Raw genomic sequence first — 14,338 nt, 5'->3', positions numbered from 1 at the left:
TGGCTACTTGCCTCCCAAGATCCTCAATAACACTGAGACTGACCTCTGATTTCTCTCTTGACTCTGAACAGGCCCACGCACTTTGGAGCTGAAGCTGGCCACGTTGCCTGGTGGTGCCAATGTGTTTTTTCATACGACTAGCTTTTGCTAACTGTCTATCTTCTTCTGTCCTTAGTAACAGCAAGAGGGCAGCAAATGAAGGGGGGTTGCTTTTCTTCTGCTCAAGTTGCAGGCAAGAAAGTAAAGAATTGTCCCAGCATCCTCTACAGAACTGTTTGAGTAGGAGTTTATCTACATTGGCCGGTGCAGCCCCACCCCTTCTGACAGCTAGGTTCAATGCTAATTGCAATCGATGAAGATAAGTGGAGGGTTTCTCACCCGGGTCTTGAAGGGTGTTCATAAACTGGGCAAAGAGTTCTTCCCCATCCTCAACAGTACCATTAACAGAAGTTCGATGTGTGAGTCCCAAGTGTCGTAATCAGCTTTGTTACTGGGTCTAGGAATCTTTCCAGAAAAGGAACGAAGCCTTACTGGAGATTGCAAGTGTGGGATAACACCTTCACTCCTTACAATATGCTCAACCACCACCTTCTGTATCTCTGCTGGGTTTATGTCACTCACTGAAAGGGACGGAGCTTTCCCTCCATTAGTGAACAGGACTGAATCAGTGGCATCTAAGCAATTTCCTGCCCGTGGGGGATTCAAAAGTGAGACTAGGGGCTGTTGATCTTTAGGGGTAGGGGGTTGAAGGTTCACAACTGGGGTCTCAACATGTGAAGGGGAAACTTCTAAATCTACGGGTTTCATAGCTTCAATATCTTAACCAATCTGAGACATCATCTCTTTCAACACCTCCCCATAGTCTTTGCCACTTAGCCTGGCTAAGCCCCTTAACTCAGTTAGATAAGTTTTTGTAGCATTACTGCCAATCTGCGTAGTGTAAACACTGCTTAATGCCTTTACAACATATTTAGTACATGGATCCCCCTGTACTGTGTGTGTGTATGGCAAAAGTGGCTCTAAGTCCACTAAAGCTGAACCGCTTGAAAACTCAACAATCAGGTTTTGGTAAAAATCTGATTTACAATCATCAACGAGAAGAACTTCTTCGATGGAACCATACTCCCTAAGGAAGTCAACGACCTGATCATCCTGATCTGCTACCTGGGTAACTCCACTAACGATCACTGCATTTGGAATTTTAACACCTGACTTCTGTATGAAATCCATTTAGTGTATTCTTTCAATATTGATATTCAATGTCTCTGGCTCCTGGCTGGCTCGCCAAGAATGTAACCCTTTCTTACGAGGTAGTAGCAATAATGCACATAGGTTTGATAGTCTAAAGTAATCGTAGTTGGACCAGAATCAGAAGATGCTAAATTGTTAAGAGCCTGAGAATTGAATGTCAATTATGAAAGAAATACCACACCAGAATGACAGTTTAGACAACCTGTATTAAATTCACAGGTGGAACATACATACAATAAAAAAACACATTTATGAAAAATAACAAACTAAATAATAAAGTGCGCACATAAACAAAACAAAACCCTCTCTTTTCAGTTTCTTTGAGCTCAGTTCGTTCTCGGTTCGACTTGCCTTGGTTGACAAGAATTCAATTTCACTGTTGGGGCCCTTTTTTTTCACTTTGAGTTAGAGTTTGTCCTACCACAACGAAGATGAAGAGGATAATCCGGGCAGTTTGTCCAAAGCAACTTGATTCGTTCTCAAACACAGTTGGCTCGCCACCCAGCCACGCGGACTGGGAATCAATGAATCTCTGGAGGGACGTCTGGATCTGTATTACCCCATGCAAAGGATCTCCGCACGATGTTTCCAACTCTTTACCAAAACCTGACCATTTTAACGGAATTCACTGCCTTTAGCTCCGTGACAACAGTGGATTCAGGCACAGCTTTCGTTTACACTCAAGCAGATAACGCAACCTCATATGCTCAAGTGCAAGCGCCAAAAGAACGTATAATGACGCAAAACTAGAGCCGTAACCATAACGGAGCCTAGCTGGCAACTGATTGGTCAGCTCAGTGCCTCATAGAATTCACCCATTGGCTCACTCATAAGTCCATCAAAGATACAAAATGAAAGTTAACCCTTTCGTGACTGGATTATACAGCTAAATAGGACTTCTAATTATTAAACCTGGCTACACAACGATGGGCAAAGCTGTTATTACTGTCACTGACAGCAAACCCACTTCAATTTAAGCAAGACACGGTAGCGTGCTGTTCATCATCTGTCATTTAAATATCTAAGAGAATCAATAAAAAGTCTTATGATTACACAAATCTTTTTGTTTTTAGTACACTGTATCTGTCCCAGAGAATCAAGTTGGAGTTGAAGTTGCCAGACTCACAGTTACTGATGAAGATGAACCTGGATCACCTGCCTGGTCAACAAAGTATAAGATTATCAGTGGTGACAAATTAGAAGTTTTTAATATCAGTACAGGACCCAGTCAGCTGGAGGGAATCATCACCACTGTGAAGGTACTGAATGATCTTCATAATGTTGATTAGACAGATGTTTGTGTTGATGTACTGTAACTGAAGTCTTTTCTTGTCCATACAGCCGCTGGACTACGAGAAGACCAAGCAGTACATTTTGTCTGTGATTGTTGAGAACGATGATCCGTTTGTCGGCCCTTTGCCCACCTCCACCGCCACAGTCACTGTTAATGTTGAGGATGTGAACGAGCCTCCGGTGTTTAATCCAAAGGAGAAGCACATTATTAAACCTGAAGATGTAGTCCTGAGAGTTTTCGATGAGCAGAAGCTGTATCAGGACAGCCGGATTAAAGCGATCGTGTGTGACTGTAAGGGAGAAAGCGTTGTGTGCAGTGAGACGCGGGCGGCTGGGTTGCCGCTGTCTGTAGTTGTCAGAATCTTCACCCTCTTTGGTTTGCTGTGTATATTTGTTTTGGTTAAAGTGGTGTTTGATTTTCTTTGAATATTTTGAATGTATTTGTCCACCTAAAATGCATTTTTAGCTCATTAAAGGATGTAATATAATAATATGATGGGGGGCACTTGCATCTTTATCACCTTTTCACCCCTGAAGAGTTTGTATCCCTGATAAGTAGTTTATTTTTTATTTATTTGCTTTTTACCTCTTCATACATTTTATATGATTGTTTGTTTATTGGAATTGATTGTTTTTGCAACTTGCAACACTTCTGAAACACTGTTAATAAAAATGTAATACAAAGCGTGTTAAAACAGAACCACATTCTGAATGAGGGTGAGAACTGTGAGGTACAAGTGCAATACAAAAAAAACCCATCAGCATCAGCTTCTATTTATCAGATTTGCATATTCTTTCACTGTGTTCTGCTTTTGAGAAATGAAGACATTTCTTTTCACTCACGAAAGTTAAATTCAAGATAGAATTGTTTAGTTTCTCTGCTCATCATCTGCCTTACTGATTTAAAAGCTTGGATGTCTGTAAATTATCTTAATTTAAATAAAAGTAAGACGGATAAAATCCAATTGTTGTTTTTTTATCTGAATGCAAAAGCAAAGTCTTTTCAGTCTTTTGAAAACATTCATGTCCTAATTTTTGTGGTAAAAGTAACCATGTTTTTTGTGTGTATGTGTATTGATTACTATTAGCAAAACCAGAGTTTTACTACAGTAACCATGGTTTTATGGTTTTAACTGTAGTACAACTATGGTTAATTTACATACGGGTACTTTAACACAGTCTACATAGAGATTAATCATGGTACTCTTTCTAGACTTCAAGTTGGTCAAAATGCAGCTGTTAGGGTCTAAATGTTAAAATATCCCACCTGCGAGAGGTACCACAAAATGTCAAGACATATTTTTTGTATATTTAAATATACAAAAAATGGCCAAAAAAATACATTTGCTTAAATATATTTTGGAAAATATATTGTTTACAAAAATGTATTTTTCCCCAAAATATTTTGACCATTTTTGTATTTTCTAAAATCTATTTCAAATATATATATATATATATATATATATATATATATATATATACAGTTATCTCTCTACATAAATAACTATATAATATCTGTCCACTATATGTCAGTATTTCTCTGTCTCAACAAATGTTGGTCTGTCATCTCATGAGCTGACAGGCGTTGTGAGAGTTATTTACAAGAAAACTTCTTTGTATAATTTCTCGAATAGCTCTTGCAATACTTTGAAGTCTTTAATTAGGGATGCACCGATACCGATACTGGTATCGGGTATCGGCCTCGATACCACATTTTCGAAAGTACTCGTACTCGTTAAAAGTCCCCCGATACCTGGAATCGATACCACGGTCTGAGAAATGTCTATGTTTGAGCGGCGTGTAAGGGGTTAATGCCTCTTGTGTTGTCCAAAGAGGCAGAGTTTACAACAAACTGGAAAACTAGTCTTTTGTTTTTTTGTTAAATTATATGACTAAAGCTGTTACCTGTAAATTTTAATTGTGTTTTTTTATTAAGTACTTGGTATCGGTATCGGCAAGTACTGAAATGCAAGTACTCGTACTCGTACTCGTATTCCAAAAAAGTGGTATCGGTGCATCCCTATCTTTAATAGTATGTCTATATTTTGTGTACCCAAAAGTTCAAGTTCACAAACGTTTTTTGGCCTAACATGCAAGTTTTGTCCATTGCTGATGAAAGGTGGATGTTTTTTTAATTTAATCAAATTTTAAAAGCAAATTTTTTTCAACCCCCAGATAAATGTTTTAGTGTGAGGGATAAGAGTAAAATATAGTCAAATGTCTGGGAACTAAACAAAAATTTAGATCTGTTCTGTAAAAATATTTCCTGTTTTTCATGTCTGACCAAAACCACTGACACCTCGGGTAAGAGGGATGTTAAAGCTATAAGTACTCTTTGCTTACGCTAACCTAAACATTTCTGTGTTGGGTGACCTTCTTACAAGAAGAAGAAAACCCAGAGACAAGACCCTGTGTTGAGTTTTATTTCAGCCTCATTCACCTGAGATAGGTTAAGTATAGAGGACCCTTCAGAAGAAAATCATCAGCATGTGGTTAAGAGTTATTATCTTTCTTTGTCAGGTAAGATTTAATTTAAAACCTTTGACTATTTAGTGTTACAAATGTGTTTAAGATGCAGTAAAGGAAGGTTAACCATTTGAAAATTTCACCAGATTTGGAAAATGAATCAGATGCATTAAACATAATCATTATAGTTTTATTTTGGTAACACTTCACAATGAGGTTGTATTTGTTAACACTTAATGCATAAACTAACAATGAACAACAATTCTACAACATTATTTATTTATCTTAGTTCATGTTATTTTTAACATTAACATCAAATATTTCACTGATGTGTGTTTTTTAGGTATTTTCATGTGGATTTGCAGAGGAGTCGTCATGCACACCTGGATTTGATTCAGAGTCGTTTGTGTTTAAAGTGAACAGAGATCATCTTCATAGAGGAAAAACACTAGGAAGAGGTAAAAGAGACTCACAATCCTCTTTAATAACAACAACTCAACATTTAAAGTGTTGTGTTACAATCTTAAATAATATTAGGCTCTGCACTACTGTATTTAGATGTTTTAACAATAATTTCATGTGTCTTTGTCTGACAGTAATCTTCAATACCTGTGATGTAAGATCAAGATCAGTCTTTCAGTCGCGTGACAAGCGGTTCAGTGTGAGAACAGATGGAAGTGTAACACTGAAGACACCGGTGACTCTTCATGATGGATATATGATGTTTGATGTACACGCTTGGGACTCCAGTGGTATGAAGCACACAGCATCTGTCAGAGTTGAATGTACTGCTCACCATCATGAGGATCATCACATGAATACTGCGGTGAACATCACTCCACAGGTACACACAAGACAAACTCAACTGTGACACAGTACAAGACTTGTGTAGCTCTTCACTAAATACAAAATTACAAACCAGCTAACAGCGGGACATACCGGCTTAATGTAGTCTAGTGGATTTGGAGGCTGGTTGACCAACATAGACCAGCTAACAAACTGGAAAATGTGTTGAGGTGCCTCTGAGTTTAGACCTGTAGGGGTGGTTTCCCAGACAGGGATTGGCTTAAGCCAGGACTAGACCTTAGTTTAATTAGGAAATAAAACTAGTTTTAACAAACACGCCTTACTAAAATCATTACATGTGTGCTTTTTAAGGCAAAACAAAGGGTACTGGTGTATTTTAATATATGTCAGTGCAGTTTGGACAGCTCTTACATTTATTTTAGTTTAAGACTAGTCTAATCCCTGTCTGGGAAACCACCCCTTAATGTCCATATAATTTAACATTTTGTTTTCCAGCTGAAATCTTTCCCTGATGATTTGATCGTGAGGTTTCCAAGGTCTTCAGCAGGTCTAAAGAGAGTAAAGAGAGGTTGGGTTATTCCACCGCTGAAAGAATCTGAAAACAGTAATGGTCCTTTCCCACAATATCTGGCTAAGGTGAGTAAACATAATGAATTTACTGTACACTATTGAATACTAAACAGGCTTGGGTGTTATTGACTTTGTGTCTTTCTGTATTTAGATCAAGACAGATTTTGCTATAGAAACTAAGATGATGTACAGTATCACAGGTGAAGGAGCAGATCAGCCACCTGTGGGTCTTTTCACATGTGATGAACATAATGGAAAAGTTTATGTGACGCAGCCTCTTGACAGAGAGAAAAAAGCTTCATATAAAGTAAGTTATTTTTTAATCTTACTCACAATTAGACAATTACAAATCAAATACACCACATTGAAAACATTTAAAAATGAGTTTTGAAAGCTGTCATCTCATCAATAGTTATCAACAGTCACCACAGATATTTAATACTTCACATGTCTCTGTCTTCAGCTCATCGCTCATGCTGTTGGAGAAGGAGGTGTAAGAGAGAAGCCAATGGATATCATTATTGAGGTGATTGACCAAAATGATCATAAACCTGAGTTTACTCAAAATCCTTTTAATGGAAATCTTCCTGAAGCTTCTCCTAAAGGTAAGTGTTTCATTTAAATTCATCTTAATCCTTTATAATTCTTTAGTGTTAAATTAATATGATTGATTATAAAATATGAACACAGTAAATGTACCCTGACCTGTATGCTAAAATGTTCTTACTTTTATCTGGACAGATATTGAAATTTTAAATTTTCTCCTCAAGTCTATTTATGACATTTGTTATGTTTTTTACAGCGTGTCATGACATTTTTACTTTTAATGAAACATTATTTGTTTGAGAAATGAGGAACAAACTATAGATGAATTTTATATAATATTTCAAAAATAGCCTGTTTGCACCCCATGCTGTTCAAATCTGACTTAAATGATTAAGGGGTTAATCTTGGGGTAAAAGTGCACCTTCAAATTAACAAAACTCTGGCATTTTTTGGTCCAGAAGCAAAATGTTGGTCTTATTTAAGGTTTTTCACTGAAGTGTCTGGACTCTTGAGGTTTATAAATTAAACAGAAAATATGTTACGGCAGTTTACATTTTTTCATAACTAAAAATAATGCAATAACATATTTTTATAAATACAAAGATAAAAATGTAAATGTTTCACAACAGAAATTGGTTTGCTGCATACTCTGCATTATTATTACTGCTGAAAGGTTTCAAATATGAAAACTACATTCTTAGAGTTTTCCAATAATTTATACAGTAGATTGTCAACATTCTTAAGTTTAAAATAGGGTATAAGTGTAATAAATATATAAAAACAATGTGGGCTTACCTGTAGGCCAGTGACTTTTTTCCAAAATGATGATGCCAAATAAAAACTACAGTCTTGGTGTCACGACACAAATAAGGGAGAACACAAACGCAGATGATGTATAATATAAAACTGAGGATTTATTTAAATAAACACAAATACCCACGAGGGGGTAAAACAGGAGATAAATAAACAGTAGTGATGGAACACAGAACTGGGGAACAAACACGGGATACCAAAATAACAAAACAGACTCTGAGGAATGATTCAGGTGCTCCGGAAGACGGGACAACACACACTGAATTCAGACGAACGAACGTGCACACGACAGAGAACGAGAGGGCAATATAAAGACACAACATCAATGGGGAACAGGTGAACATAATTAATTACGTAAGACACGAGCACATAAGGGAGTAGGGTAAAAGTGACGAGACACTGGGAACACGTGACACAAATACATAATGTGAACACATGTGTCCCCCCACAAAACACAATGCTGCCATGACCTTGCCCTCTGAAATAGGACCTGAATCATATACCAAGGTCAGGCAAGACCATGACAGTGACAAGACAGTGGGAACACGTGGAAGCCACATACACAATATGACTCACGTGTCCCCACACAGAACATAATACTGTCATGGTCCTGTCAGATGTACTCAGACCTTAATCTAGTACAAAAGGTCTGACAAGACCATGACACTTGGAGCTTATGTAACAGGTCGGAGAAGCGGACCGCCCCTGTCGCGGGTCATGCTCCTCCTATTTCCACCTCGAGGAGGTCCCAAAACACCCCAATGACCAGACAGACAAGAATTAAAATTTAACAGCTTTTATTAAATATTAAAATGGAATATAAAAGGGGGAGATGGATATTAAAACAAAAAAAATCTCAGTCTTTGGACCTTCGTAGTGGGGGGGGCACTAGGATGCCCTGGGTAAGTACTTCACAGGTATTTGACTCGGGCTCTCTCCTTCTGCAGGCTTTTAGCTGTAACACAGAAGATTACTTGTACCACACTGGGACTTTCTCTCTCACCCAGGTAATCGTAACGGCATACAGGTAGGTATCTCACGGGTAATGAACTCATGCTATCTCCTGCTGTAGGCTGATAGCTGTAACACAGAGGATTACTTCTACAGACGCTGGGACTTTCACTGGTCACTCTGGTAGCTCGTGGCGACGTACAGGTAGGTATTTCACAGGTAATGGACTCAGGCTCTCTCTTACTGTGGGCTTCAATACAGGGGTCACGCACAGCATGTACTGTAAGTTAATTTACCGGCCTCCACAGCCTCTCGTTCTCCCACGACGAATTCAGTGTAGGGGGCTACTGACAACACAACACAGCATCACACTGCACTAATTTAAGTGTACTCTCACAGCAAAGTCACAGACTCACCCACAGCACTCCTCACACTTCTACGTGAAAAATAAGGTCGCAGCCCCGACCTCCTTGAACTGTCCTTGGGACCGGTTGGCGTGGTACAGTGCAGACCAGTGTTGTAAAACGTCGCTGCTGCGGCCCCTCACTCCTCTCAGGATCGTCACTTCCCGGCTCTCCCACCACTCTACTCTGTGGTAGGGCCGTTATCCTATTCACTGAAGGCTCACAATACACATTGAACAGGCAACTCCACAATGACACACTGTATCAAACACTGAGTACTCACAATGGTTAATGCTGTTCTCCTTTGTTTCCTTCTTTATGTAGGATTAAAAATATAGGAATGTATTACTTCGTCACAATTTGTCACAACCCCCATTTCCATACTGTACCATCTGCATTCCTGTGCTTACAAAGACTATTGTTACAGCTGTTTGTTCAATACAGTGGGGGTTAAAGGTGTGGTCTTCTGATTGGTCAGTTTGAATGTATCATGTTAGGTTTAGTCACATGGTCAAGGGATAGAAAAATAAAGGTCTTGGTTTTCATGAGCTCTGGGCTTTTGCCTTTTGGCATTTTCCTTTTGCTTTCTGCCCTCTGCTTTTCTTCTTTACCTGAGTTCTTGGGTTTAGGCCATTAGGCCTAGATTCCAGTTCTTAATGGTCATTCTCTTTCTTCTAAACTTTCTTTCTTTCTCTGTTCTTTATCTTATCAGGTAATATCTCACATACATTGGAAACAGTTAATTGTTTGTATTAAGTACCATTTCATTTTAATTGTAACTTTAAGTCAGTGCTGTTATTAAACCTTTTCATTTACAAATCTTTTGTGTAGTTTTGATTTAGTGTTAATACTTAAACGCTACATATTGCAATTCAATATATTTATATTCTAGCAATGCTCTCCCACATATTTTGCTATTATAACTGCACTTATTTCCGTCATTGGTATAGGTTGCAGAAGGGTGAAAATTGACCAGAAATACACAGTTTTATAATATCTTGCTGTTAACATTTCTCAGTCATTTCGGCGTTCCTACAGACTGAACCACTGTAGTGAATCCACCCTTACATTTAGAATAGATGAAATCCTCTTCACCCAGGTGTAAATCCACTGCTACCGCCTCCTTCAGCAGCACTTACGGTGAGTCATTCTCTAACAACACTACAAACACATCAATGATGTACATAGATCAATTCGTCTCCGAAATCCTCAATGAATCGGCTCCGTTTCCTTCTCTGCCTCGTTTCCAGCAAAACATGAATTCCTACTGCTACCAGCGTGACTTTGCCCAGGTCTTCGCTCTGCATAACCGGAACGGTTCAACAGCACCACACGGCTGCCACAAACACCAACGATCCACTCCTTCCTTTCGTCTCTTGCGGTCCGCACTCTTTCCGCTCGCTTCAAAAGCGATCCCCGGATCATCGGCGCCTACGGACTCTTCGGAAGGCGTGTGTGTTGTAATCCGCCCTTGGCGGAAAGGAGCTTTACCCGAAACAACCGCACTAGGCGGAACTGCATCTGTCCAAAGTCAACCGCCCTCCCTTGTGTTTCTGCAGATCTATTTATGTGTCTATTCTTACACACATTCTCCAATCCCCAGCCGCTACGTTTATTACGCACACCTGTATTTCATTGGGCTTGATTTGCCTCGTGGCGTTTACCGGAAGTTCCGGTGTCTCTGCTCTTCCGTCCGGGTGGGAACACTTCCCCATCTTTGGTTCCGCCCCTTAGAAATCGTCACCGTGTGACACTTACAATGATATATAGTTGGTCAGGATTTGATTAGAATTCACATGCAAAACACTGAAGTAAAAGTAGGTGTCTCACAGGTGAGACAGTGACATTTAGCAGGATTATCAATGTTTTGAGGCTCACTCTTTTCACAAATGAATCGCTTCCCTCTCCCTACACATTTATTTTATAAAACACTGATGATATCTGTTTTCCAGAGGCTTAGACCTTTCCAATGATATCCAAAACTCAGTAAACTCAAGCATTTTGTATACAGAAGGGGGTGACACTTTAAGGGGTTAAAAACAAATTTATATTTATTTTTCCTAACAAGAAAGAAACTTTAGTAAATCCTACAGATAGCATTTTAGTGTTGTGTAGGCCAAATTTCCACTTGACATGTAAATGTTGATGGTTAAGCTATATTGAATTTTTTTATTTGATTTAAACAATGCTCTTTTGGGGCTGAAATGAGTTTTGACTAAATGTATTTTATATAGCACAATTTTATTTTAAAATTTCAAAAATGCACTGTTGCCTCACAGCAAGAAGGTCCTTGGTTAGGTCAGGTGGCCTATCTGTGTGGAGTTTGTATGTTCTCTCTGTGTCAGCGTTAGTTTATTCTGGGTAATCTGGTTTCCTCCCAGAAGCCAAAAACATGCAAAAAATTGTCCCTCCCCCAACCTGTGTCTGGATTAACTTGTCTGAGTAAATTAATTAACTAGTTCTCTCACCATGAGTATAGCCATAGATGCTGGAATGAAAGAAAGAAAGAAAGAAAGAAAAGGTAAAAAAAAATGTGTTCCACTTTCTCTGAAGATTATGAGTTTATGACGGTCACAGCCACTGATGCAGATGATCCAAATACTCCAAATGCTGAAGTCAGATACTCAATTATCAGCCAAGATCCATCATTACCAAATCCAAATATGTTTGACATCAATGCTGTAACCGGACGGATTCGTGTCGTCAGTTCAGGCCTGGATAGAGAGGTGAGAGATGACATTTAATGATTGAATCTTAGTGTTGAAGAATGAGTTCATTAAAGACAAAAGTCACCTGTGAACGTCTTCTCTTTCAGAAATTTCCCAAATATACTTTGGTCATTCAGGCTACAGACAGGAGAGGAGAGGGTTATCCAACGACCGGCAGAGCTGTTATTATTGTCACTGACAGCAATGATAATCCACCTCAATTTGAGCAAGACACGGTAGCGTGCTGTTCATCATCTGTCATCTAAATACCTAGAATCAATAAAAAGTCTTATGATTACACAAATCTTGTTGTTTTTAGTACACTGTATCTGTCCTAGAGAATCAAGTTGGAGTTGAAGTTGCCAAACTCACAGTTACTGATGGAGATGAACCTGGATCACCTGCCTGGTTAACCAAGTATAAGATTATCAGTGGTGACAAATTAGGAGTTTTTAATATCAGTACTGGACCCAGTCAGCTGGAGGGAATCATCACCACTTTGAAGGTACTGAATGATCTTCATAATGTTGATCAGACAGATGTTTGTGTTGATGTACTGTAACTGAAGTCTTTTCTTGTTCATACAGCCGCTGGACTACGAGAAGACCAAGCAGTACATTTTGTCTGTGATTGTTGAGAACGATGATCCGTTTGTCGGCTCTTTGCCCACCTCCACTGCCACAGTCACTGTCAATGTTGAGGATGTGAACGAGCCTCCGGTGTTTAATCCAAAGGAGAAGTACATTACTAAACCTGAAGATTTTCCTGTTGGTAGTGACTTGGTTGCTTTTACAGCCACTGATCCAGACATTGGAAGATCACAGAAGTTAACGTAAGAATTTCTTCAAAACTTTATTTCTTAATGATCAGGCATGTTTTATCAAAGTGAGATGAAGTTTTTCTTGACTAATTTTCTTTTTTTCGTTCCTTACAGGTACAGAATCGGCAGTGATCCCGCTGGCTTTCTCAGTGTCGTTGAAGACACAGGAATGATCAAAGTCAAGAGTCCTATGGACAGAGAATCTATTGAGGTCAAAGATGGCAAATACAAAGCCATCATTCTGGCCATTGATAATGATGGTAATGTGGGTTTGTTTTGGGAGAGGGGTGCAGTCAAGATTGTTTAATTATTTTTCTAATAAGTTTGTACTTGTGTACAGAAACCGCTAGAGCGACCGGCACAGGAACCCTGATCATTAAGCTGGAGGATGTGAATGATAACGCTCCCTATATTAATGAAAGGGAAATAAAGATCTGTAATCAAGAGGTGCCTCCAGTCCTCCTCTCCATCACTGATAAAGACTTACATCCCAACGCTGGACCCTTTAGTGTTGACACTTATGGAGACACCATGAAAAACTGGACTGCCAAGATGAATGATTCAGGTATGAATTCATGTTGAGAAAAATTACTTTAACATCAAATTATTTCATAAATGCATGATTTGTATTCTAATGATTATAATGTGCCCCAATGTGCAGCAACTGGCATTGAGCTGATGCTTAAATATCCGCTGGGGCCTGGCGTCTACAATGTAGTCCTGAGAGTTTTCGATAAACAGAAGTTGTATCAGGACACCTTGTTAAAAGCGACTGTGTGCGACTGTAAGGGTGAAAGTGTTGTGTGCAGTGAGAAGCGGACGGCTAGGTTGTCGCTGTCTGTAATTATCAGAATCATTTGCACCATTGTGGCTCTGGTTTCTATATCCTTTCTATTGGTATATTTTATGAGACCACAGATTTGTTTTGGTCAAGGTAGTGTTTGATTTCTTTGAATGTACAACCCCAAATCAGAAAAAGTTGGGACACTGTAGAAATTGTGAGTAAAAAAGGAATGGAATAATTTACAAATCTCATAAACTTATATTTTATTCACAGTAGAATATAGATAACATATCAAATGTTGAAAGTGAGACATTTTGAAATGTCATGCCAAATATTGGCTCATTTTGGATTTCATGAGAGCTACACATTCCAAAAAAAGTTGGGACAGGTAGCAATAAGAGGCCAGAAAAGTTAAATGTACATATAAAGGAACAGCTGGAGGAGGACCAATGTTTAGGAATAGGAATGTTGTCCCATTCTTGTCTAAAAAAGGCTTCTAGTTGCTCAACTGTCTTAGTTCTTCTTTTTCGCATCTTCCTCTTTATGATGCGCTGAATGTTTTCTGTGGGTGACAGATCTTGACCGCAGGCTGGCCATTTCAGTACTCAGATCCTTCTTCTACGTAGCATTGACGTTGTAATTGATGCAGTATGTGGTCTGGCATTGTCATGTTGGAAAATGCAAGGTCTTCCCTGAAAGAGACGACGTCTGAATGGGATCATATGGAGCTAGAACTTGGATAAACCTTTCAGCATTGATGGTGCCTTTCCAGATGTGTAAGCTGTCCATGCCACACGTACTCATGCAACCCCAAACCATCATAGATGCAGGTTTCTGAAATGAGCGATAACAACTTGGGTTGTCATTGTCCTCTTTAGTCCGGATGAAATGGCGTCCCAGTTTTCCAAAAAGAACTTCAAATTTT

The 14,338-nt window shown here is 39.0% G+C and overlaps 1 protein-coding gene and 1 long non-coding RNA gene across 2 annotated transcripts; one reads left to right on the top strand and one right to left on the bottom strand.

Annotated features, from left to right (window-relative positions):
* Nucleotides 1–4,910: 4,910 nt before the first annotated feature.
* Nucleotides 4,911–13,597, top strand: LOC135743866 (cadherin-1-like). The gene is made up of 13 exons (XM_065261735.1): nt 4,911–5,064; nt 5,354–5,468; nt 5,607–5,854; nt 6,313–6,453; nt 6,539–6,694; nt 6,851–6,992; nt 11,655–11,827; nt 11,917–12,045; nt 12,129–12,314; nt 12,397–12,641; nt 12,744–12,889; nt 12,970–13,194; nt 13,291–13,597. The coding sequence occupies exons 1-13, from the start codon at nt 5,032–5,034 to the stop codon at nt 13,572–13,574; spliced, it is 2,223 nt and encodes a 740-aa protein (XP_065117807.1). The 5' UTR covers nt 4,911–5,031; the 3' UTR covers nt 13,575–13,597.
* LOC135743870 (uncharacterized) lies at nt 5,346–6,159 on the bottom strand. The gene is made up of 3 exons (XR_010530600.2): nt 5,950–6,159; nt 5,620–5,846; nt 5,346–5,458 (listed from the first exon to the last, which is right to left on the bottom strand). It is a non-coding gene; the product is annotated as an uncharacterized lncRNA (long non-coding RNA).
* Nucleotides 13,598–14,338: the final 741 nt, after the last annotated feature.

Source organism: Paramisgurnus dabryanus, chromosome 2 (genome assembly GCF_030506205.2).
Source record: "Paramisgurnus dabryanus chromosome 2, PD_genome_1.1, whole genome shotgun sequence".
NCBI lineage: Eukaryota > Metazoa > Chordata > Actinopteri > Cypriniformes > Cobitidae > Paramisgurnus > Paramisgurnus dabryanus.
Note: the sequence above shows the minus strand (reverse complement) of the source record. Positions and strands in the feature narration are given on the sequence as shown.